We start from the raw sequence: 26348 nt of genomic DNA on the forward strand, positions 1-26348 counted from the left end.
TTACCACCAGCCTAGGGACCTGCAGTCAAACCTGTCCATTACCACCACCCTAGGGACCAGTCAAACCTGTCCATTACCACCAGCCTAGGGACCAGTCAAACCTGTCCATTACCACCAGCCTAGGGACCTGCAGTCAAACCTGTCCATTACAACCAGCCTAGGGACCAGTCAAACCTGTCAATTACCTCCAGCCTAGGGACCAGTCAAACCTGTCCATTACCACCAGCCTAGGGACCAGTCAAACCTGTCCATTACCACCAGCCTAGGGACCTGCTGTCAAACCTGTCCATTACCACCACCCTAGGGACCAGTCAAACCTGTCCATTACCACCACCCTAGGAACCAGTCAAACCTGTCCATTACCACCAGCCTAGGGACCAGTCAAACCTGTCCATTACCACCACCCTAGGGACCAGTCAAACCTGTCCATTACCACCGGCCTAGGGACCAGTAAAACCTGTCCATTACCACCAGCTTAGGGATTCAAACCCGTGACCCTCAAATAACAAGTCCACTGCTCTACCAACTGAGCTACCGGCCCTCAAATCACAAGTCCACTGCTCTCCCAACTGAGCTACCGTCCCTCAAATCACAAGTCCACTGCTCTCCCAACTGAGCTACCGGCCCTCAAATCACAAGTCCACTGCTCTCCCAACTGAGCTACCGGCCCTCAAATAACAAGTCCACTGCTCTACCAACTGAGCTACCGGCCCTCAAATCACAAGTCCACTGCTCTACCAACTGAGCTACCGGCCCTCAAATCACAAGTCCACTGCTCTACCAACTGAGCTACCGGCCCTCAAATAACAAGTCCACTGCTCTACCAACTGAGCTACCGGCCCTCAAATAACAAGTCCACTACTCTACCAACTGAGCTACAGGCACTCAAATCACAAGTCCACTGCTCTACCAACTGAGCTACCAGCCCTCAAATCACAAGTCCACTGCGCTCGATCTGAGCTATACCGGCCCTCAAATCACAAGTCCACTGCTCTACCATTACTGAGCTACCGGGCCCCCTAATTATTTAGGAAAAGTCTTATTATGGATCCTTTTTGGTGGTCATTGTGGGTAATTAGTTGTCGTTATCAGGAGGTGGTCGCCTAGGCAGGTTCAAATATATATTGCAGCATTATTTGCAGGTTTATAAACTGCTTATAAATATTGGTTATCATGAAGGTAGGAGGAAATATAGCTATGTCGTTAAAGACTCTTCAGAGTAATAAATAACATAATATTAATATAAACAAGAAATGAGAACAAATTCTTTGAGTCCAAGTTATTTAGGTCGACTGTCGTTTGATGTCACTTTTCATGCCTACCCACCTATGCATGGAGGCCAAAACAGCGGCTTGAGCAATGAGACTGTTAGGATATGACTTTCTTCTTTACTAACCGTGTTGTACATTTTTGGAATAAATTGCCACCAGCATTGCATCTGCAGGAACACTAGACACATCATATAACAGTACAAAGACAAGTGCAGTACTCGATCACAAAACAAGAACAATGATTTGTCAAACAATATAGCAGGCAAAAGGCTCTGAAATCCTAATAAGCTGCTTATGTGATGTAAATATAATGTTAGTTGTTACGACCATGCATTATTTTCATGCTGAATCGGCTGTCGTCTGCTCAAAGCCAACAAATCCAGCAGACAAATACATGTTCAACTGTTCCATGACATGTTTGAGCAACTAGAGTTTTAAGTAGTTGTTTCTGTTTTAACATTGCATTTAATGGTCATTGTTAAAACAAGTCTTACCTTCAAATGCAGTCATCGTGCAGTAGTATACTCGATCGAAAGTAAAAGACAGCTCCACGAGTTGACAAGACTAAATCTTCGCCGGATAATTTTCGAATAGCGCCATTTAGAAATCGGTGCGCCATTTGAGAACTTTACCGTTTCGATTCAGAGAAAGAGGCAGAGAAAGAAATACAGACAGACATATCAATCGAGAGAGAGAAAAAAAATAATTCGCAGAGTTCCCAGAATTCACAGTACTAAAAAAAAAATGGTACCCTTTGTAATCAATGGTTTTAAATGAAGCGGAGAGAGAGCGAGAGAGAGAGACTAGAGAGAGAGAGAGAGAGAGAGAGAGAGAGAGAGAGAGAGAGAGAGAGAGAGAGAGAGAGAGAGAGAGAGAGAGAGAGAGAGAGAGAAGTTAGGTTTGCTTATCAAGTTTTGACGTTAATCACTTGACAGCATGACCAGATACGCAAAATCCAGTCAAACATGTAAGACATGATGCGTGTTTTAATGTTCCATGCTCCGTTGTTGTGTGTGAGTGTGTGTGTGTCAGTGTGTGTGTGTGACGGTGTGTGTGTGTTTGTGTGTGTGACGGTGTGTGTGTGTGTGTGACCGTGTGTGTGTGTGTGTGTGTGTGTGTGTGACGGTGTGTGTGTGTGTGTGTGTGTGTGTGTGTGTGTGTATGTGTGTGTGTGTGTTGTTTTTCAGTGTTTCGGTGCCAAAATATTAGGTTCATGCCCTTCAGTCATTTCACTACTTTAATTTTTCTGTTTAAAATATAATGGGAGGATTGTGTGTGTGTCTGTGTGTGCGTGTGCCACGGCACGTGTGTGTGTGCACGGTGTGTGTGTGTGTGTGTGTGTGTATGTGTGTGTGTGTGTGTGTGTGTGTGTGTGTGACGTGCCACGATGTGTGTGTGTGTGTGTGTGTTTGTGTTTTTGTGTTTGTGTGTGTGTGTCATGTGTGTGTGTGTGTGGAAGCAACATTCTCTTTTTCCAATAAAATTCACAGATAATTCGGCATAAATGTATTACAAGCATAATAAACAGATCAGACCTTTACAAGACTGTCGGAGTCACCGGGTTATTCGGGAAATCAGGAGAATTAAAAGCACAGTCCTTCCCATATAAACAATTGTGCTCAACACATTGGATCTTGACAGGCGTGTACGTGAGATAAGACAATCCTTCCACCCAGACACATACCAAACACCAACACCCCGACCGCTTTCTGGATTGGATTTTTATTTTTATTTTGATGTATGGATTTCAAAGATTCACACTAGTGGCTTTTAGGAAAACAATTCATTAATAGCAAATCTCATTTTGCTCAAAAACATAATATTATAAGACAAAGCTTAAGTAGCCAGCACTGAAGTAAATGTTTTGGGATTTCTTGTTGAGGGAGTCAATCATGTAACACATAAATGAGAATATATGATTCTGGCCTACGAACTTGACTTCTGGTCTTGGGATGACGATACCCGCAGTCAGTGTTTATTGAGAACTGTTTTTAGATCAAGAATCCGCCGACCATTCTGACGTATCGGACAAATTGGACCGCCGGAACTGACCATCGTGAGCAGAAGGAAAGGTTGGTGATGATGCCTCTGTGTTTGCTGGAGAGGGTGACGCCGAGAACTGTCCATCGTGTGCAGAAGGAAAGGTTGGTAATGATGCCTCTGTGTTTGCTGGAGAGAGTGACGCCGAGAACTGTCCATCGTGTTCAGAAGAAAAGGTTGGTGATGATGCCTCTGTGTTTGTTGGAGAGAGTGACGCCGAGAACTGTCCATCGTGTGCAGAAGGAAAGGTTGTTAATGATGCCTCTGTGCTTGCTGGAGATGGTGACGCCGAGAAGGAGGACAAAGAACGTTGCTGGGACCCAGCCGAGTGTGTCTGGCAAGTCAACCCTGACTTGACTGAGTCTGACGCCCCGGAGGACCCAGACCCAGCATTCTCAGAGTGTTGCACGGGTGCTCGCTCCTCTGTGTTGGCGATAGACTCCATTCCTGACGGCTCACTTGACGGCTGACACGTGCTAGAGGACGCGACTGTGTCAGTGTAAAGGTCCGGCAGACATGTCCCATCTCTGTGTACGTGTGCGAGGGACGTCAGGACTGATGGTTCTGATGGCTCACAGCTTTCATGGACATCGCTACTTTCACTGTCGGGGTCCAGCCTCAATGTCCTGTTCTTGAGGAAATCCCTCAACACTGCTTCATTCCTGTTCACATCCCGGTTAGACTCATGCTCGGAAGATTTAGAAGAACTTATCTCCGTGTTAGGTTTGACACAGTGTTCTGGGGATGGCGTCCTGGATTTGTCCATGCCGGTGTTGGACTCCAGTCCTGACGACCACGAAGAGCTGACAGCCGTGTCGCGTGGAACACAGGGTTGCAGTGACAACGTCCTGGCTTCACTTACATCACGTGCCATGTGTGAAGGTGCACAACGCTGGGTGCTGACGAAAGGCCTTTCCTTTTCTGTCGCTAGATATGTCCTCTCCCTTTTTGCTTTCTGCAAATATGTCCTCCCCCTTCTTGCTTTCAATGCGAGGCGCGTGTTGTGCTCATTGGCTGCCTCTGACGGCCAAGCCAAACAAGACTGATCCGAAGAATAGTCAAATAATGCTCCTTCGTTTCTCCTCTCTGTTACCTGACTATCAAATCGTGAAGACAACTCTTGAAACTGCCCTCCCTTGCACACTTCCAGTCGCACTGCAGGATCAAAGTACGAGTCTGATCTTGGATTTTGACGAGGGCGTTTACCAGTTGCATGCTCACTTTTGTTTTTGGTTTTGCGTGGATGCAATGTCAGTTTAGTCTGTTCTGAAGACCTTGAGGTGTTGTGGTCGTGAAATAAAGGTCTTTCTCTGGAAAGAGGATGACCGAAGTCGTGCTTGGAATAAGCCGCTCTATATGAACGCCTTGAAGGGCGATCGGTTAGTCTTATATCCACGCTTTCGTCAGACAGATCACCGTGCACACGCTCAAAACGAACGCTGCTCCCTACAGATTGTCGTGGACACGATGGGATACGGGCAGACCCTGGAAACACTTCACGTCTTATCACCCGTCTTGGTGACCGTGACTTGTGGGGCGATCTTTGTCGTTTAGGGCCGTGGTTTTGGTAAGACCCTTTCCTCTCCAGACCCTGATAAGATGAAGCCAACTTTGTAGGTCTCGAATCGTATTTCACAAGAGAGGCGTGCATAAATTCATCGAGGAATCCTTGGGACACGATGCTTTGACGACGCCTTGTGGCGTGTTTAGCCACGTCATGCAGCTGGCGTCGGCCTTGCTCCTGCTGCTCCAGTCTGGAACAGATCCTGTCACAGGCGGCGGCCGCTCTCCTCGCCTGCTGGTCAAAGGCACGGGAACGACTGTGGGCAGTAGTGACGAGCGCCGCCAGCCTGGGACTGTTGCTGGCCTGCTCACCGTGCCCCGGCCTTCTGCAGGTGTTTGTGGTGATACGAGGTCCTGTCCGCCACACCAACACCGCCACAGCGGGGAGGACGGGGAGGAGCAGCAGGTAGAGCCACGTGTTGTACGCCGCGGCCCTGTCGCCCGACCCACTGTCTGACGCCAGGCCTATCAGGGCAGAGAAATCACCGTCCAGGCTGTCCACTGTGGCGCAATACCTCGTGTCATGATCGCCGTCTTTGCGGCCCAATGTGCACACTCCCCGGTAGTTGAGACAGCCGTCGCCCTCCTGGAGGTAGATGTCAGCCTGGCCCGTGATGTTGAAGGCCGCTGCCGGCAGACACGGCGAGTTGTGGGACCGCTTGCAGCACAGCTTGCAGCGGTCCTCCTCCCTCCCCGAGCAGAAGCAGTCCTCCAGCCCGGCTCTGACGCACAGCGAGTCACGACAGCCTCCCCCGACACACACCCTGACACTGCCGTGACACGGGGTCCCGTCCGGCTGCAGGGTGGACACTGGACACAGGGGACCCTGACCGTCACAGATAGCCTGCTTGTAGCAGTCAGCAGCCTGGCGACACACGTACCGCTCCTCCTGGCTCAAGTGTCTGCACACAGGAGTCACATGTTACAGTCAGCAGTCTGACTCAAGTGTCTGCACACAGGAGTCACAAGTTACAGTCAGCAGTCTGACTCAAGTGTCTGCACACAGGAGTCACAAGTTACAGCCAGCAGTCTGACTCAAGTGTCTGCACACAGGAGTCACATGTTACAGCCAGCAGTCTGGCTCAAGTGTCTGCACACAGGAGTCACATGTTACAGTCAGCAGTCTGGCTCAAGTGTCTGCACACAGGAGTCACATGTTACAGCCAGCAGTCTGACTCAAGTGTCTGCATACAGGAGTCACATGTTACAGTCAGCAGTCTGACTCAAGTGTCTGCACACAGGAGTCACATGTTACAGCCAGCAGTCTGACTCAAGTGTCTGCATACAGGAGTCACATGTTACAGTCAACAGTCTGACTCAAGTGTCTGCACACAGGAGTCACTTGTTACAGTCAGCAGTCTGACTCAAGTGTCTGCACACAGGAGTCACATGTTACAGTCAGCAGTCTGACTCAAGTGTCTGCACACAGGAGTCACATGTTACAGCCAGCAGTCTGACTCAAGTGTCTGCATACAGGAGTAACGTACAGTACAGTACAGTATCTACAATCGTTTAAGTGACAAAGAGTCAAGCCAGGTCTTAATCAACATTTCCAAAGGTGTTGCTGTTGATATGACTGCCCTGACAAGAAGCGTGTACATAGGATTAGACGATCCCTCACATACCCACAGTCCACACCCTGACAAGAAGCGTGTACATAGGATTAGACGATCCCTCACATACCCACAGTCCACACCCTGGCAAGAAGCGTGTACACAGGATTAGACGATCCCTCACATACCCACAGTCCACACCCTGATAAGAAGCGTGTACACAGGATTAGACGATCCCTCACATACCCACAGTCCACACCCTGACAAGAAGCGTGTACACAGGATTAGACGATCCCTCACATACCCACAGTCCACACCCTGACAAGAAGCGTGTACACAGGATTAGACGATCCCTCACATACCCACAGTCCACACCCTGACAAGAAGCGTGTACATAGGATAAGACGATCCTTCACATACCCACAGTCCACACCCTGACAAGAAGCGTGTACACAGGATTAGACGATCTCTCACATACCCACAGTCCACACCCTGACAAGAAGCGTGTACATAGGATTAGACGATCCCTCACATACCCACAGTCCACACCCTGGCAAGAAGCGTGTACATAGGATCAGACGATCCCTCACTTACCCACAGTCCACACCCTGACAAGAAGCGTGTACACAGGATTAGACGATCCCTCACATACCCACAGTCCACACCCTGACAAGAAGCGTGTACACAGGATCAGACGATCCCTCACATACCCACAGTCCACACCCTGACAAGAAGCGTGTACATAGGATAAGACGATCCCTCACATACCCACAGTCCACACCCTGACAAGAAGCGTGTACATAGGATCAGACGATCCCTCACATACCCACAGTCCACACCCTGACAAGAAGCGTGTACACAGGATTAGACGATCCCTCACATACCCACAGTCCACACCCTGACAAGAAGCGTGTACATAGGATTAGACGATCCCTCACATACCCATCACAGTCCACACCCTGACAAGAAGCGTGTACACAGGATCAGACGATCCCTGACATACCCACAGTCCACACCCTGACTAGAAGCCTGTACACAGTATTAGACGATCCCTCACATACCCACGTTCCACACCCTGACAAGAAGCGTTAGACGATCCCTCACATTCCCACAGTCCACACCCTGACAAGAAGCGTGTACACAGGATCAGACGATCCCTGACATACCCACAGTCCACACCCTGACAAGAAGCGTGTACACAGGATTAGACGATCCCTCACATACCCCCAGTCCACACCCTGACAAGAAGCGTGTACATAGGATTAGACGATCCCTCACATACCCACAGTCCACACCCTGACAAGAAGCGTGTACATAGGATCAGACGATCCTTCACATACCCACAGTCCACACCCTGACAAGAAGCGTGTACACAGGATTAGACGATCCCTCACATACCCACGTTCCACACCCTGACAAGAAGCGTGTACATAGGATTAGACGATCCCTCACATACTCACAGTCCACACCCTGACAAGAAGCGTGTACACAGGATTAGACGATCTCTCACATACCCACAGTCCACACCCTGACAAGAAGCGTGTACATAGGATTAGACGATCCCTCACATACCCACAGTCCACACCCTGACAAGAAGCGTGTACACAGGATCAGACGATCCCTCACATACCCACAGTCCACACCCTGACAAGAAGCGTGTACACAGGATCAGACGATCCCTCACATACCCACAGTCCACACCCTGACAAGAAGCGTGTACACAGGATCAGACGATCCCTCACATACCCACAGTCCACACCCTGACAAGAAGCGTTATACCCACAGTCCACACCCTGACAAGAAGCGTTATACCCACAGTCCACACCCTGACAAGAAGCGTGTACACAGGATCAGACGATCCTTCACATACCCACAGTCCACACCCTGACAAGAAGCGTGTACACAGGATTAGACGATCCCTCACATACCCACAGTCCACACCCTGACAAGAAGCGTTATACCCACAGTCCACACCCTGACAAGAAGCGTTATACCCACAGTCCACACCCTGACAAGAAGCGTTATACCCACAGTCCACACCCTGACAAGAAGCGTTATACCCACAGTCCACACCCTGACAAGAAGCGTGTACACAGGATCAGACGATCCTTCACATACCCACAGTCCACACCCTGACAAGAAGCGTGTACACAGGATTAGACGATCCCTCACATACCCACAGTCCACACCCTGACAAGAAGCGTTATACCCACAGTCCACACCCTGACAAGAAGCGTGTACACAGGATCAGACGATCCTTCACATACCCACAGTCCACACCCTGACAAGAAGCGTGTACACAGGATTAGACGATCCTTCACATACCCACAGTCCACACCCTGACAAGAAGCGTTATACCCACAGTCCACACCCTGACAAGAAGCGTTATACCCACAGTCCACACCCTGACAAGAAGCGTTATACCCACAGTCCACACCCTGACAAGAAGCGTTATACCCACAGTCCACACCCTGACAAGAAGCGTGTACACAGGATCAGACGATCCTTCACATACCCACAGTCCACACCCTGACAAGAAGCGTGTACACAGGATTAGACGATCCCTCACATACCCACAGTCCACACCCTGACAAGAAGCGTTATACCCACAGTCCACACCCTGACAAGAAGCGTTATACCCACAGTCCACACCCTGACAAGAAGCGTGTACACAGGATCAGACGATCCTTCACATACCCACAGTCCACACCCTGACAAGAAGCGTGTACACAGGATTAGACGATCCTTCACATACCCACAGTCCACACCCTGACAAGAAGCGTTATACCCACAGTCCACACCCTGACAAGAAGCGTTATACCCACAGTCCACACCCTGACTGCTTTCAACGCAGAGCGGGCAATTGTTTCTTGATCAATTTATTTGTTAAAAGCCAGGCTGGTGCTGGGGACCGTATCTGTAACATCCCCACCCCTACTCAGTCCAGCTCCACCACCCCCACCCCACCCACACTCACTTGCACTTGTCTGAGCAGCAGGAGGAGGTGACGGGAGAGCAGTCGAGGCCCTGTGAGCGGCGCACCGTGCAGGGAGGATCGGGACTGGAGGGAGGGGCGTCCCCAGGAGAACAGCAAGGGTCGTTGAATCGACACGCCCCTGTCAGCCCGCAGTCACACTCCTCGCCGTCCTGCACGGGACAGACAGTAGATAACATACGGTACAGTGCTACAGACAAATACACACACACAAACACACACAAAAGCACGCACGCACGCGAGCACGCACACACGCACGCGAGCACGCACACACGCACTGAGAGAGAGAGAGGCGTTTTACTACGAGAGAATTTCAAATGGGTTTTTTTCCATTATAAATTAATTCTGATAGGCTTTTACTTATGTCTTTTGCATCGGAGCTAAAAGAGGGAGCAGAGGGCAGAGCATGTTGTGCGTGTGTAGCGGGGTGGGGGTGGGGACTACGTATTGACCTTCGATTGAAATGTAGTATCGTGATGTTGACCTACCTCCACCACCCCGTTTCCACAGGTGGGGCCGTAGTAGCGCGTGAGACAGCCTCCTTTTCGCGCGATGACGGGGTACATCTGTCTGAGCGAGCAGGGGGAGAACTTGTAGTTGTTGGGCGAGTAGAGAGACGGACGGTACTTCTGCATCAGGTAGGAGCCCTGGGGGTACTCCCTATTGCACGCCGACCCTGTCACGTGCACAACGTAGCCTGGACTATTGTAACCAGTTAGCAATAAGAATATTTGGGCTGCTGTAATGATGCGTATCGAAGTCTTCGTGGAATTTTGGCGTAACTCAATTCTTGGCGATGTTGATGTTTTTGTGCTTTAGAGAAAGTAAATCATTCTCCATGAGAAATATTCTCTTTATTAAATGCGATTGACAATACATGATTTAACTTTTTAAAAAATCTTTTTATCCATACCCGCGGAACACTATTTCATAATAAAAAAATAATCAGTTGTGTCCTTCTCCCGAAAAACTGTTTAAAACGAACGAGTTACGCCAAAAGTTGCACGACGTCCTGTGACTATTTTATATCCAATTAACAGGAAGAGTATGTTTGGCTTCTGTATATAATGATGTGTATACATGTGACTATTTTATATCCAATTAACAGGAAGAATATTGTTGGCTTCTGTATATTATATAATGATGTGCATGTGACTATTGTCACCAGTCTGGGCAGGAAGAGTATTTTGGCTGCTGTAATGATGCGAATGTGCACATATTTCTGTACGTGTGTAAAGTACCTTATCCCCCCCTCTGCTTCTTTCTCTCTGTAAACTTGTAGGGCTAGTTATTTTTCGGTAACTTACCCAACAACCAAAATCACTTACCCAACAACGGGCCTGAATCCTCGATAGCTCATGGGTAGAGACTGTACACATTGTGGATCTACTTTTTGCGACTCAAAAGTTCAGAACACTCTAATGTACAAAATATACATTTCTGGAGCAAACAATACAACCATACCGCATTTAAACCAGCAACTACAGGCTTGAACACATGAATCTCAATATAAAATCCATGAGTTTGGTTGTTTTCTGAATTCAGATCTGCCGTGCACAATCGTTTATCGCTAGCAAGATTCCAAGGGAAAGTAACTCTCATACTTTGTCTAGCGACACGAGTAGTTCCCCTTCCAGATTTCGGCTGCATCTACAAGACTGCAATCCGACGGTCAGTTTTCAACAATATTTCATTTTATAAACAGATCACACGCAATCAATTACAAACATTTAATCAACTTGAAGAACATGCAGCGGTTTCATACACTATTTTGCCCCAGAAAACTAAACTTCATACAGTTTTTAGCGTTGGAACACGGGTGTAAAACTTCGTCTGCTAGTCACATTCGAGGAAAGAACATTTCCTGAGCGATACCAAAACATGAACAGAACACACACTATCTGCCTTTACCGCCACAGCAGAATGACAACATAACTGTGTACTTGATTTTAGTTCAAAACATGGAAACTGACAAGAAGTGTTAACAAAATTGAATGATTTGCACGGAACTATTCAACCGCGCATTAATCGATCGCCTGCGCAGGTAGACTGGTTGGGTGAATATGATTCGATCAAACTTTCGCACAAAAACTCCTCTTTTCTTTGAATAACTGAAGAAAGGAGGGATAAAGAGGTTACATACCTCGTCTCAGTGATTATCAAAAATAATGGTCTCAGTTCGCGGTCATGAAAAAGCTCGCTGAAGCTCGCATTTTTCATGATCCGCTAACTTCGACCATTATTTTTGATAATCACTGAGACTCGGCATGTAACCTCTACGTAAACTACCTTGTATACGCCCAGTATCGAGTAAACGCCCACACCCTACTTTTGGTCAAATTCTGCGCACAGGGTACAGTGCCTAGTAAACGCCCACCCCCAAGTTACGATCATTGGAGTAGACAAGGGGAAAAAAAGATTATTTAGTTGATGTTATTGTTGTTTTTTAATCGTTTTCCTTCCTTGGAAATGTTTCGCTGAGTGGACAGAAAAAGAATTCTAGAGTGGCTGGAGAATCGCGATACATTTTTGATGCATCAGACTGTGAGGGAAAAAAAGAAACGAAAGCTTCATCTTGGGCGGTAGGTGATGTCTGAAGAAGTTGATTGAGGTGTTCTTTGATCTGTTGACCAAGAACGGGTAGAGGGCCAAAGATATTTTGAAGTTATAAACTTGTCAACAGACACGAAAGCAACACGATTATCTTCGCGGTTTGCTTGCAGAATTCCCTGTGAGTGTGCGTGCGTGAGAGAGAGGAAAGTGTTGTGCAATAACGCATACTTTGAACACTTCTATGCCATACGACCAAAATATCGTTATTCCAGCAAAGGAACCGCTCCTGCCAAGGGTATAGTACCCAGTAAACGCCCACCCCCAACTTTTGGGCAAAGTTGATGCATGTAGGGGGGTGGGCGTATACAAGGTCGTTTACGGTATTGGTCTGAATATAAATCTGTTTATAGTATTCATGTCGACGATATTTTCAAGAAAAGCTGTTCGTACTGTTGCTTTCAAATATGGAAAAATCAGAGTCTGGCACATGCGCATGCTCAAGCAGATTTACTCAAACACAAACGGCATGTGAACTACACGCACTCAAAATCAAACGGTATGTGAACTACACGCACTCAAACACAAACGGTATGTGAACTACACGCACTCAAACACACACGGTATGTGAACTACACGCACTCAAACACACACGGTATGTGAACTACACGCACTCAAACACACACGGTATGTGAACTACACGCACTCAAACACAAACGGTATGTGAACTACACGCACTCAAACACACACGGTATGTGAACTACACGCACTCAAACACACACGGTATGTGAACTACACGCACTCAAACACAAACGGTATGTGAACTACACGCACTCAAAATCAAAATCATACTCGGAAACAATCAATGCAAACTTCATCCAATTTATGAACGTGCCAACAGGAGCAACTCATGCTCAAGTAAATATAGCAGCACAAATGATTCGTCATTTAAAACATTCACATAACTCAACACAGACAGGTCAGCTCTATATAGAACTGAATAAGAGGGCTGTCACACATGCGACTGAGTCGCGTGATTTACCCTGTCACACAGCCGACTCAGTCGTAGAAAACAGCTACGACAAGTCTGCGACTCAGTCTCATGCGATTCCCTCGTAGCTTTGAGGTTTAGAACATGTTCTATTCCTGCGATCCAGTCGTCGGTCAATCGCAGGGGCAGAGCCAACAGAGCCAATCAGAACGCGTTGCTGCGGCCTTGACGCCGTGACGTAAAATAATGGCGGACAGTGGCGTACAGCGTCTCTTCGTCGATTCAAAACTTTTTGGAAGAACAGTTTTTTACTCAGATATAAAGGAGACGTTTTAGGCGTGTACAGCGGTCGGAAAACATTAATTGCAGCTGTCTGGGAACTTTATTTCTTGCAAAGGCGTAATGCTGAAAGGAATTTTTCAGAAAGGTAGAGCGACGTTCGAACATTTAGCGTCTGCTCTCGCAAAGCGCGTTTGCCGTGACACGGCACTTCCGCCCCGCTCGCGTGGAGTTATCGTTCGTCAATCGTTCGTCTATCGTTCATAGTGTGACGGGTCATGGCCTACGATGTGATGTGCGATCGGCCAAAGACTGAATCGCGACGACTGAATCGCAACGACTGAGTCGCCTGTATGACAGCCCTCTAAGCACTAAGGTTAGTAAGAAAAAATGGGCTTTCCTGGAGAAATACAAGAATTAGTTACGATTTCTCTCGGCGTTTCAGCTATATGTTGTTCTTCGAACTTCAGATCGCCATATCTTTTCTAGCGTTCTAGACTTTGAAAAAAAGAGAGAGTATGGCTCGAAATTGTTCAGGAAAGATGCACACAACTCAAAATGCTTGGCTTCCTACATAACCAATCAGCAGCAAGAGTGAGCAGTGACGTCACCGGCGTGCAGTCAGTATGGGCATGCAGTAATTCAGCCAGAAGCAATCCAACATTTTTCAAAAGAACAAAAATGAAAATAAAAGCCGAACTTTCGGCTGGAACTGTACACACATCTCGCTAATAACGAAAGGGACGACCACTTATTTCATTATTTCAATGTTCGCATCAAGAATAAACAAGTGATTGGAGCAAGGATTTGAGAGAGGCGGCTTCCGTAACAAACCGAACTACGTTCTTTTTACCAGTATGAGTTATGCACAGTGACGTAAATGTCCCCAGCCTGGAGCCGAAACGCCGTAAAGTGTTGCGAATTGCACCAACACCTGCCGACACGGGAACTTACAGAAATAAACTCTAAGCGCACAATCAACAAGGGAATGCATCAGACCCAATCCTCGGAGCGGTCAGCGGAGGTGACCTGTACGGGGCCGGAGAGCCACTTGCCTTTCATGTCGTCGTGGCTGGACCCGAAGCAATGTCCGAACTCGTGGGCCATGGTCAGGATGGCTTTCTCCATGGACACGCTGGTGCCGTGGTTGACGAAGGTGACGATGGCCGTGTTGAAGCTGAAGCTGTTCTCCTCGCTGCGTAGGTACACCCGCTGACCGCAGATACCGCCTTTACCTGGGGACATCACAATGTACACTCATGTTACGTGCTGAAGCTGTTCTCCTCGCTGCGTAGGTACACCCTCTGACCGCAGATCCCGCCTTTACCTGGGGACATCACAATGTACACTCATTACCTGGACACAACACAATGTACACTCATTACCTGGACACAACACAATGTACACTCATTACCTGGACACAACACAATGTACACTCATTACCTGGACACATCACAATGTACACTCATTACCTGGACACATCACAATGTACACTCATTACCTGGACACACCACAATGTACACTCATTACCTGGACACACCACAATGTACACTCATTACCTGGACACACCACAATGTACACTCATTACCTGGACACAACACAATGTACACTCATTACCTGGACACAACACAATGTACACTCATTACCTGGACACACCACAATGTACACTCATTACCTGGACACAACACAATGTACACTCATTACCTGGACACAACACAATGTACACTCATTACCTGGACACAACACAATGTACACTCATTACCTGGACACACCACAATGTACACTCATTACCTGGACACACCACAATGTACACTCATTACCTGGACACAACACAATGTACACTCATTACCTGGACACAACACAATATACACTCATTACCTGGACACAACACAATGTACACTCATTACCTGGACACAACACAATGTACACTCATTACCTGGACACACCACAATGTACACTCATTACCTGGACACAACACAATGTACACTCATTACCTGGACACACCACAATGTACACTCATTACCTGGACACAACACAATATACACTCATTACCTGGACACAACACAATGTACACTCATTACCTGGACACACCACAATGTACACTCATTACCTGGACACACCACAATATACACTCATTACCTGGACACACCACAATATACACTCATTACCTGGACACAACACAATATACACTCATTACCTGGACACACCACAATATACACTCATTACCTGGACACAACACAATATACACTCATTACCTGGACACAACACAATGTACACTCATTACCTGGACACACCACAATATACACTCATTACCTGGACACACCACAATGTACACTCATTACCTGGACACACCACAATATACACTCATTACCTGGACACAACACAATGTACACTCATTACCTGGACACACCACAATGTACACTCATTACCTGGACACACCACAATGTACACTCATTACCTGGACACACCACAATGTACACTCATTACCTGGACACAACACAATGTACACTCATTTCCTGGACACAACACAATGTACACTCATTACCTGGACACAACACAATATACACTCATTACCTGGGGACAACACAATATACACTCATTACCTGGACACACCACAATGTACACTCATTACCTGGACACAACACAATATACACTCATTACCTGGACACAACACAATGTACACTCATTACCTGGACACAACACAATGTACACTCATTTCCTGGACACAACACAATGTACACTCATTACCTGGACACAACACAATGTACACTCATTACCTGGACACAACACAATGTACACTCATTACCTGGACACAACACAATATACACTCATTACCTGGACACAACACAATGTACACTCATTACCTGGACACAACACAATGTACACTCATTACCTGGACACAACACAATGTACACTCATTACCTGGACACACCACAATGTACACTCATTACCTGGACACACCACAATGTACACTCATTACCTGGACACAACACAATGTACACTCATTACCTGGACACAACACAATATACACTCATTTCCTGGACACAACACAATGTACACTCATTACCTGGACACAACACAATGTACACTCATTACCTGGACACAACACAATGTACACTCATTACCTGGACACAACACAATGTACACTCATTACCTGGACACACCACAATGTACACTCATTACCTGGACACAACACAATGTACACTCATTACCTGGACACAACACAATATACACTCATTACCTGGACACACCACAATGTACACTCATTACCTGGACACAACACAATGTACACTCATTACCTGGACACAACACAATGTACACTCATTACCTGGACACACCACAATATACACTCATTACCTGGACACAACACAATGTACACTCATTACCTGGACACAACACAATATACACTCATTACCTGGACACAACACAATGTACACTCATTACCTGGACACAACACAATATACACTCATTACCTGGACACAACACAATATACACTCATTACCTGGACACAACACAATGTACACTCATTACCTGGACACACCACAATATACACTCATTACCTGGACACAACACAATGTACACTCATTACCTGGACACAACACAATATACACTCATTACCTGGACACAACACAATGTACACTCATTACCTGGACACAACACAATATACACTCATTACCTGGACACAACACAATGTACACTCATTACCTGGACACAACACAATGTACACTCATTACCTGGACACAACACAATGTACACTCATTACCTGGACACAACACAATATACACTCATTACCTGGACACACCACAATATACACTCATTACCTGGACACAACACAATGTACACTCATTACCTGGACACAACACAATGTACACTCATTACCTGGACACACCACAATGTACACTCATTACCTGGACACAACACAATGTACACTCATTACCTGGACACAACACAATGTACACTCATTACCTGGACACAACACAATATACACTCATTACCTGGACACAACACAATGTACACTCATTACCTGGACACAACACAATGTACACTCATTACCTGGACACAACACAATGTACACTCATTACCTGGACACAACACAATGTACACTCATTACCTGGACACAACACAATATACACTCATTACCTGGACACAACACAATGTACACTCATTACCTGGACACAACACAATGTACACTCATTACCTGGACACAACACAATGTACACTCATTACCTGGACACACCACAATGTACACTCATTACCTGGACACAACACAATGTACACTCATTACCTGGGGACATCACAATATACACTCATTACCTGGACACAACACAATGTACACTCATTACCTGGACACACCACAATGTACACTCATTACCTGGACACAACACAATATACACTCATTACCTGGACACACCACAATATACACTCATTACCTGGACACAAAACAATATACACTCATTACCTGGACACACCACAATATACACTCATTACCTGGACACAACACAATGTACACTCATTACCTGGACACAACACAATATACACTCATTACCTGGACACACCACAATATACACTCATTACCTGGACACAACACAATGTACACTCATTACCTGGACACAACACAATATACACTCATTACCTGGACACAACACAATGTACACTCATTACCTGGACACACCACAATGTACACTCATTACCTGGACACACCACAATGTACACTCATTACCTGGACACACCACAATGTACACTCATTACCTGGACACAACACAATGTACACTCATTACCTGGACACAACACAATGTACACTCATTACCTGGACACAACACAATATACACTCATTACCTGGACACAACACAATATACACTCATTACCTGGACACACCACAATGTACACTCATTACCTGGACACAACACAATATACACTCATTACCTGGACACAACACAATGTACACTCATTACCTGGACACACCACAATATACACTCATTACCTGGACACACCACAATATACACTCATTACCTGGACACAACACAATGTACACTCATTACCTGGACACAACACAATATACACTCATTACCTGGACACAACACAATGTACACTCATTACCTGGACACAACACAATATACACTCATTACCTGGACACAACACAATGTACACTCATTACCTGGACACAACACAATGTACACTCATTACCTGGACACAACACAATATACACTCATTACCTGGACACAACACAATGTACACTCATTACCTGGACACAACACAATGTACACTCATTACCTGGACACACCACAATGTACACTCATTACCTGGACACAACACAATATACACTCATTACCTGGACACACCACAATGTACACTCATTACCTGGACACAACACAATATACACTCATTACCTGGACACAACACAATATACACTCATTACCTGGACACAACACAATGTACACTCATTACCTGGACACAACACAATATACACTCATTACCTGGACACACCACAATGTACACTCATTACCTGGACACAACACAATGTACACTCATTACCTGGACACAACACAATGTACACTCATTACCTGGACACACCACAATGTACACTCATTACCTGGACACAACACAATGTACACTCATTACCTGGACACAACACAATGTACACTCATTACCTGGACACAACACAATATACACTCATTACCTGGACACAACACAATATACACTCATTACCTGGACACAACACAATGTACACTCATTACCTGGACACAACACAATGTACACTCATTACCTGGACACACCACAATGTACACTCATTACCTGGACACAACACAATGTACACTCATTACCTGGACACAACACAATGTACACTCATTACCTGGACACACCACAATGTACACTCATTACCTGGACACAACACAATGTACACTCATTACCTGGACACACCACAATGTACACTCATTACCTGGACACAACACAATGTACACTCATTACCTGGACACACCACAATGTACACTCATTACCTGGACACACCACAATGTACACTCATTACCTGGACACAACACAATGTACACTCATTACCTGGACACACCACAATGTACACTCATTACCTGGACACACCACAATGTACACTCATTACCTGGACACAACACAATATACACTCATTACCTGGACACAACACAATATACACTCATTACCTGGACACAACACAATGTACACTCATTACCTGGACACAACACAATGTACACTCATTACCTGGACACATCACAATGTACACTCATTACCTGGACACATCACAATGTACACTCATTACCTGGACACAACACAATGTACACTCATTACCTGGACACAACACAATGTACACTCATTACCTGGACACAACACAATGTACACTCATTACCTGGACACATCACAATGTACACTCATTACCTGGACACAACACAATGTACACTCATTACCTGGACACAACACAATGTACACTCATTACCTGGACACAACACAATGTACACTCATTACCTGGACACAACACAATGTACACCCACGTTATTGTGTCAGTTTTGGTCGTTTCCCAAATGACATTGTCAGTAGGCCTATATATTTGTCATTCTAATAAATCTCGCTTGTTTGCTTGCTGATATTCTCAACACTTGCTTCAAACTTTTTCTCTGATGAAATGGGAGAAGACAAGATGTGTAACTTAATGTGTATTTTCTGTTGAGCAAAAAACCATTTTCATGCCTTTGAAGAGTGTGTTACACGCGACCCAACTTTCGCTCAACAGCTAACTTGTGCAATTCGTGGTCAGCTTGATGGTATGCTTTGTGTTTGCAGAAAATAATGAAAAAGAATTAAAGTCAGATTTGACATTCTTCTTCGTTTGAATATTTTGGGGCATTTTTCAATAGACACGAACTATTAACACTCTCTCATATACAGACTTTCCTAGAACGGTGGTACCTGCGATGCGAGTGGACACCTCCAACGAGAGGACACCTTTACCATAATACATGATGATGTATGTCGTGAGAGGACGTAGGGACACTTTTTGTTGTCCAAAGGGCCTTCCTTTCAACGCAGGTAGCACCGTACCCTCAAAGTATAGACACCCCCCCACACATACACACACACATCCTCAACTCACCTGTACCGCCACTCATGGAGGACGCATACCAGGCCAGGCCCACCACGCCCCTCTGAAAGTCGATAGCAGTGAAGGCCACGCCCAAACACACGTCGCTAAAGTCCACAGTGGAGAAGCTCCTCAGGTACTGGAACGAGTCGTCGTTGGAACGCGAGTAGTCGTAGAGGGCGGCGGACGAGTTGTGCATGATGGTGATGTTCTTCACCAAGAAGCCGATGTTGTCCCTCACTCCGTTGCCGTCAAAGTCCGTCGCCCTGGATTTACAAGTGCGAAACAGGTGTCAGGGAAACAGGTGTCAGGGAAACAGGTGTCAGGGAAACAGGTGTCAGGGAAACAGGTGTCAGGGATAGTTTTCATGCTGACTATTGTGTTATCCCATTGCTGGGAGCGTGTTTGTGTGTAATCAGCCACCGGCACCTTTGGCAGAACGACGTGATCTTTAACGTGCCAGAGCGATGACACGAGGGTTGGACATTGTGCTCGCCTTCATAGGCGAGAATTTTTATGTGCGTTTTCAAAATGCAATCTTTGGGTGTTTGTTGAATCGTAACTCTCCTCCTTTTCTTCTTCACTCTCATTCCCCTTCTTTTCCTCTTACTCTTTCCTTTTATCCACCTCTGTTCCTTCTTCAGCCCTTCTGTACTTACCCTCTTCTGTGCCTTCCCTTCTTTCGTTCTTCACCTTCTGTAGGCCTCTTTTGGATTGGAAGTGCACGGCCATTCCCTCTGAGGCCTGTTGTCTTGAGCACTTTCTTCTTTCTTATTTGCAAACTCTTTTTGCATGCTCTAGCTTCTTCTCTCTTGTACTGTTTCCTTTTTTTGCTACGTTCTTCCCTTATTTATTCTTTTTACTGTTCTTTTCCCTAGCTCTTCATTCTTTACTTTCTTTCTGCTCTTGCTCTTTTAGGTCTCTTTAACTTCTATCTCTTTATCTTTCTTTCTTTTCTTCCATCTCTCTCTCTCTCTCTCTCTCTCTCTCTCTCTCTCTCTCTCTCTCTCTCTCTCTCTCTCTCTCTCTCTCTCTCTCTCTCTCTGCTTAGTTAATTCCCTCTTGGGCGAGGGCTGGATGAAAAAAGATCTTTGCTGTATCTACTCCATTACCCTCGAAAAATAAAGTTGGTTCGTTCGTTCGTTCGTTCTCTCTCTCCATTTCTATCTCCTTTTTCTTTCTCCTCTCCTTCCCTTTCTCTTTCCCTATCTCTCCCTCCTTCCCTCTCTCCCTCCTTCTCCCTCTCTCTCTCTCTCTCTTTCCCTCCTACCCTCTGTCCCTCCTTCCTTCTCTCTCTCTTTCTTCAATGTGTGTTGACCCCTCTGTTATTCCTTCTTGTTTGTCGTGTTAGCCAAAGCTTCACTCTTTCACCGGTATCGGCGTGAGTTTTTGTAACGAAGTGTGCGTTAATTCCGTGCTCATACACTGATACAGTTGACCCCTGTCCGTCCCGAGTCTGCACATACACTGATACAGTTGACCCCTGTCCGTCCCGAGTCTGCACATACACTGATACAGTTGACCCCTGTCCGTCCCGAGTCTGCACATCCACTGATACAGTTGACCCCTGTCCGTCCCGAGTCTGCACATACACTGATCATACAGTTGACCCCTGTCCGTCCCGAGTCTGCACATACACTGATACAGTTGACCCCTGTCCGTCCCGAGTCTGCACATACACTGATACAGTTGACCCCTGTCCGTCCCGAGTCTGCACATACACTGATAGTGATACAGTTGACCCCTGTCCGTCCCGGCCTGGAGTCGAGAATGACAAATCCAGTGCTCTGCTATCTGAGCTAGCTGGGCTCAGTTGCACGAAGCCAAAGTGGCTGCCACCCAAAGGGCGCGATGTCTGATTGTTTGACATTTAGATTTGTTGCCATTTCAATCATGCAATCAGACCCCGCACTTTGTTGCCATTTCAACATGCAATCAGACCCCGCACTTTGTTGCCATTTCAACCATGCAATCAGACCCCGCACTTTGTTGCCATTTCAACCATGCAATCAGACCCGCACTTTGTTGCCATTTCAACCATGCAATCAGACCCTGCACTTTGTTGCCATTTCAACCATGCAATCAGACCCTGCACTTTGTTGCCATTTCAGCCATGCAATCAGACCCGAACTTTATTGCCATTTCATCCATGCAATCAGACCCTGCACTTTGTTGCCATTTCAACCATGCAATCAGGCCCTGCACTTTGTTGCCATTTCAACCATGCAATCAGACCCTGCACTTTGTTGCCATTTCAACATGCAATCAGACCCTGCACTTTGTTGCCATTTCAACCATGCAATCAGACCCCGCACTTTGTTGCCATTTCAACCATGCAATCAGACCCCGCACTTTGTTGCCATTTCAACCATGCAATCAGACCCTGCACTTTGTTGCCATTTCAACCATGCAATCAGACCCGCACTTTGTTGCCATTTCAACCATGCAATCAGACCCGCACTTTGTTGCCATTTCAACCATGCAATCAGACCCGCACTTTGTTGCCACCCAATTGGGTGACACCCACTTTCGCTTCGTGCACCTCAGCCCAGGCCCCCAAATATTGTTCTCTGCATTCACATCTACTGATGAGGGCACCATGAGGGCACCCTGTGCCCCCCGCGGGTTAGGGGGAAGAATTTACCGGATGCTCCCCAGCATGTCGTAAGAGGCGACTAACGGATTCTGTTTCTCCTTTTACCCTTGTTAAGTGTTTCTTGTATCGATTATAGTCAATGTTTGTAAAGATTTTAGTCAAGCAGTATGTAAGAAATGTTAAGTCCTTTGTACTGGAAACTTGCATTCTCCCAGTAAGGTCATATATTGTACTACGTTGCAAGCCCCTGGAGCAATTTTTTGATTAGTGCTTTTGTGAACAAGAAACAATTAACAAGTGGCTCTATCCCATCCAACCCCCCCCCCCCCTTCCCCCGTCGCGATATAACCTTGAACGATTGAAAACGACGTTAAACACCAAATAAAGAAAGAAAGAAAGGGCACCCTGTGGGCGGGGTAAATATGTCACTACTTCAGATGTATCTTTTCGTACCTGTCATAGTTTTAGTTAGGTTAATTGGCAGTTGAGACGATCCTTTACTGTGAGGCGTTCTCTCTTTGTAGAGGTCTTACGGTAACACTACAGTTTACATGGAGGGGTCTTACAGCAACACAACATGTATTGTACGTGGGTGATGAGTCTTAGTCTTACAGTAACACAACATGTATTGAACGTGGGTGAGGGGTCTTAGTCTTACAGTAACACAACATGTATTGAACGTGGGTGAGGGGTCTTAGTCTTACAGTAACACAACATGTATTGTACGTGGGTGAGGGGTCTTAGTCTTACAGTAACACAACATGTATTGTACGTGGGTGAGGGGTCTTAGTCTTACAGTAGCACAACATGTATTGAACGTGGGTGAGGGGTCTTAGTCTTACAGTAACACAACATGTATTGTACGTGGGTGAGGGGTCTTAGTCTTACAGCAACACAACATGTATTGTACGTGGGTGAGGGGTCTTAGTCTTACAGCAACACAACATGTATTGTACGTGGGTGAGGGGTCTTAGTCTTACAGCAACACAACATGTGGTGTACGTGGGTGAGGGGTCTTAGTCTTACAGCAACACAACATGTATTGTACGTGGGTGAGGGATCTTAGTCTTACAGTAACACAACATGTATTGTACGTGGGTGAGGGGTCTTAGTCTTACAGTAACACAACATGTATTGAACGTGGGTGAGGGGTCTTAGTCTTAGAGCAACACAACATGTAGTGTACGTGGGTGAGGGGTCTTAGTCTTACAGCAACACAACATGTATTGTACGTGGGTGAGGGGTCTTAGTCTTACAGTAACACAACATGTATTGTACGTGGGTGAGGGGTCTTAGTCTTAGAGCAACACGACATGTAGTGTACGTGGGTGAGGGGTCTTAGTCTTACAGTAACACAACATGTATTGTACGTGGATGAGGGGTCTTAGTCTTACAGTAACACAACATGTATTGTACGTGGGTGAGGGGTCTTAGTCTTACAGTAACACAACATGTATTGTACGTGGGTGAGGGGTCTTAGTCTTACAGTAACACAACATGTATTGTACGTGAGTGAAGGGTCTTAGTCTTACAGTAACACAACATGTATTGTACGTGGGTGAGGGTTCTTAGTCTTACAGCAACACAACATGTATTGTACGTGGGTGAGGGGTCTTAGTCTTACAGTAACACAACATGTATTGTACGTGGGTGAGGGTCTTAGTCTTACAGTAACACAACATGTATTGTACGTGAGTGAGGGGTCTTAGTCTTACAGTAACACAACCTGTATCTTGGAAAGAATGAAGCTGCAAAAGTAAACAGTCTAAGAAGGTGTTATGAGACTGAAGAATTCATGAACTTTGGCTGGGGAACGACCTCCATCCAGTACAACTATTTCCCTCATTACGCATGTTGTGAATGAGAAGTATTACCTGAAAACGGCGTCTGCTCCGATAATGACGGACAGCATCAAGTTGACAGTCTTTGCTGAACTGCGGTCACCCATGTCCGCGAAGAAGAGATGGTCTGCCACCAGGTGGAGCGAGCAGCTTACCGTCTCCACGTAGCTGTCGTTCTCTGAGTGACGACCGGACCGCCTTTGTCGATAGAACTTGCTTTTCTTAGAGCTGTCTGGCTGCGGAAAGCTCTTGCGGGTCCCTGACGCCTTGGTCCTGGCAGAGCGTCTTTGTCTATGGGACTTACTGTTAGTTGCGGTGTCTGTTTGCTGCAGAACCGTCTGCTTTGGGTGGCGTCTTGCTCCGAGAGGTTTCTGGGCGCGAGCAGCAACGCTTTCTGGCTTAAGTGTCGGTAAATCGCTTGAGGTAGAAACGGCCTGTGTTGATGCCTGATCGTCACTCTTAGCGGTGGAAGCGCTGCCTCTTAGTTCTTTGTCAGCTGCATTTATAATATGGCCAATGGGGTCGACTGTTGTTTGAAAACTTTCACTTCCTTTTTTGTCTACCATATTAGCTTCTCTACTTGTGTCAGCACCGTTACGTAGTTCGGGTGGTCTGTTGGGCTGATCACTTTTATAATCGGAAAAGCCGGTTCGAGGAAATCCTGATTCCTCCTCATCTTCTTGAACCGTGGATGTGTTGGTGTGTGCATCATTATAACCCAAGTCGCTATGACTTCCGTTCTCATGGCTGGTACCATTGTCCTTACAGAGGGGGTTTCCCTCTGAGCGCCAGCCGCCAGGGAATGTCGGTGCGGGCGGTGCGTCGTACGTGGCAATGACACACGACAGACACGCGTCGTGCTTGAAGAAGTCCGGGCGCAGACTATTTTTGTGTAAGCACTCCATGCTGTGGCTTCTGTTGAGGGAGTTGTAGATGATTCGTCCTTCGAACTGAGTGGTGGTCAGCTGGCCCATGAACACCACGGAGCTGCGTGTTGATCCCTCGGACGCCGTTCCGTAGCCGTTGAAGTTGTGGTTGATGTCCAGGTCCTTGAGGACCGTGCTGACTGGCACCGACTCACCTCCTGCTAATCGGATCCCGGCCGCGGCAGTGAAGATCCGCACGCGACGAATTTTCAGCTCCATCTGTAGTGTCTGGTTTTCCAGGTCAACCGACATGAACATTGCTCTCCAGTGGAACCCCCTGGCCCTGGATTCCTCCAGGCTGCCGAAACACAGAGAGGTGTTGACGCTGCTGATCCTTCTCGGGCTTCTCTGGGCAGCATCCCTGCACCACTCTTCTGGGTCCGCTATACTTAGCTCAAAAGGTATAGGCAGTGAGCTGTCTGTCGGTACCACGATTACAGCACAAGCTACAAACACAACTGTCGGTATCATGAACGCCATGACTGGTCGTCTGCAGCGCTGATTCCCTTGTTTTCCTGCTTATTTCTTACCTTCGTTTAGTACATTACGCAGCGGTAGTACATTACGCAGCGGGAGCGTACTCCAAGTCCTTATTCTAATGTGCGCTCAAGTCGGATCCATTGTGTAGAGTAGTTGTATGA

At 46.5% G+C, this 26348-nt stretch overlaps 2 protein-coding genes across 2 annotated transcripts in view; both read right to left on the bottom strand.

Annotated features, from left to right (window-relative positions):
- The window catches only part of LOC138959188 (ATP-dependent RNA helicase DDX1-like), a 589642-nt gene extending 587807 nt beyond the window's left edge, over nucleotides 1–1835 (bottom strand). Inside the window, exon 1 of the mRNA XM_070330587.1 lies at nucleotides 1766–1835. Within this exon, the coding sequence (XP_070186688.1) occupies nucleotides 1766–1781 (16 nt within the window). The 5' untranslated portion in view covers nucleotides 1782–1835. The remainder of the gene's footprint in view (nucleotides 1–1765) is intronic.
- A 1139-nt stretch (nucleotides 1836–2974) lies between these two features.
- On the bottom strand, nucleotides 2975–26259 carry LOC138950185 (uncharacterized). Its single transcript, XM_070321932.1, has 8 exons — nucleotides 24815–26259; nucleotides 20357–20610; nucleotides 14513–14569; nucleotides 14242–14477; nucleotides 10588–10591; nucleotides 9911–10098; nucleotides 9405–9574; nucleotides 2975–5776 (listed from the first exon to the last, which is right to left on the bottom strand). Exons 1-8 carry the CDS (start codon nucleotides 26185–26187, stop codon nucleotides 3268–3270), a joined length of 4791 nt encoding a protein of 1596 aa, XP_070178033.1. The 5' UTR covers nucleotides 26188–26259; the 3' UTR covers nucleotides 2975–3267.
- Nucleotides 26260–26348: the final 89 nt, after the last annotated feature.

Source organism: Littorina saxatilis, linkage group LG1, assembly GCF_037325665.1.
Source record: "Littorina saxatilis isolate snail1 linkage group LG1, US_GU_Lsax_2.0, whole genome shotgun sequence".
NCBI classification, from domain to species: domain Eukaryota; kingdom Metazoa; phylum Mollusca; class Gastropoda; order Littorinimorpha; family Littorinidae; genus Littorina; species Littorina saxatilis.

Bases quoted from the DNA above. Each gene is read 5' to 3' on its own strand.
- LOC138950185 (XM_070321932.1), bottom strand. From the start codon at position 26,187: ATGGCGTTCATGATACCGACAGTTGTGTTTGTAGCTTGTGCTGTAATC. The intron at 20,611-24,814 runs GTAATACTTCTC...TTGTAAATCCAG, and splicing joins GGAGCAGACGCCGTTTTCAG to GGCGACGGACTTTGACGGCA. The intron at 5,777-9,404 runs GTGAGTGTGGGT...TCCTGTGTGCAG, and splicing joins TGCTGCTCAGACAAGTGCAA to ACACTTGAGCCAGGAGGAGC.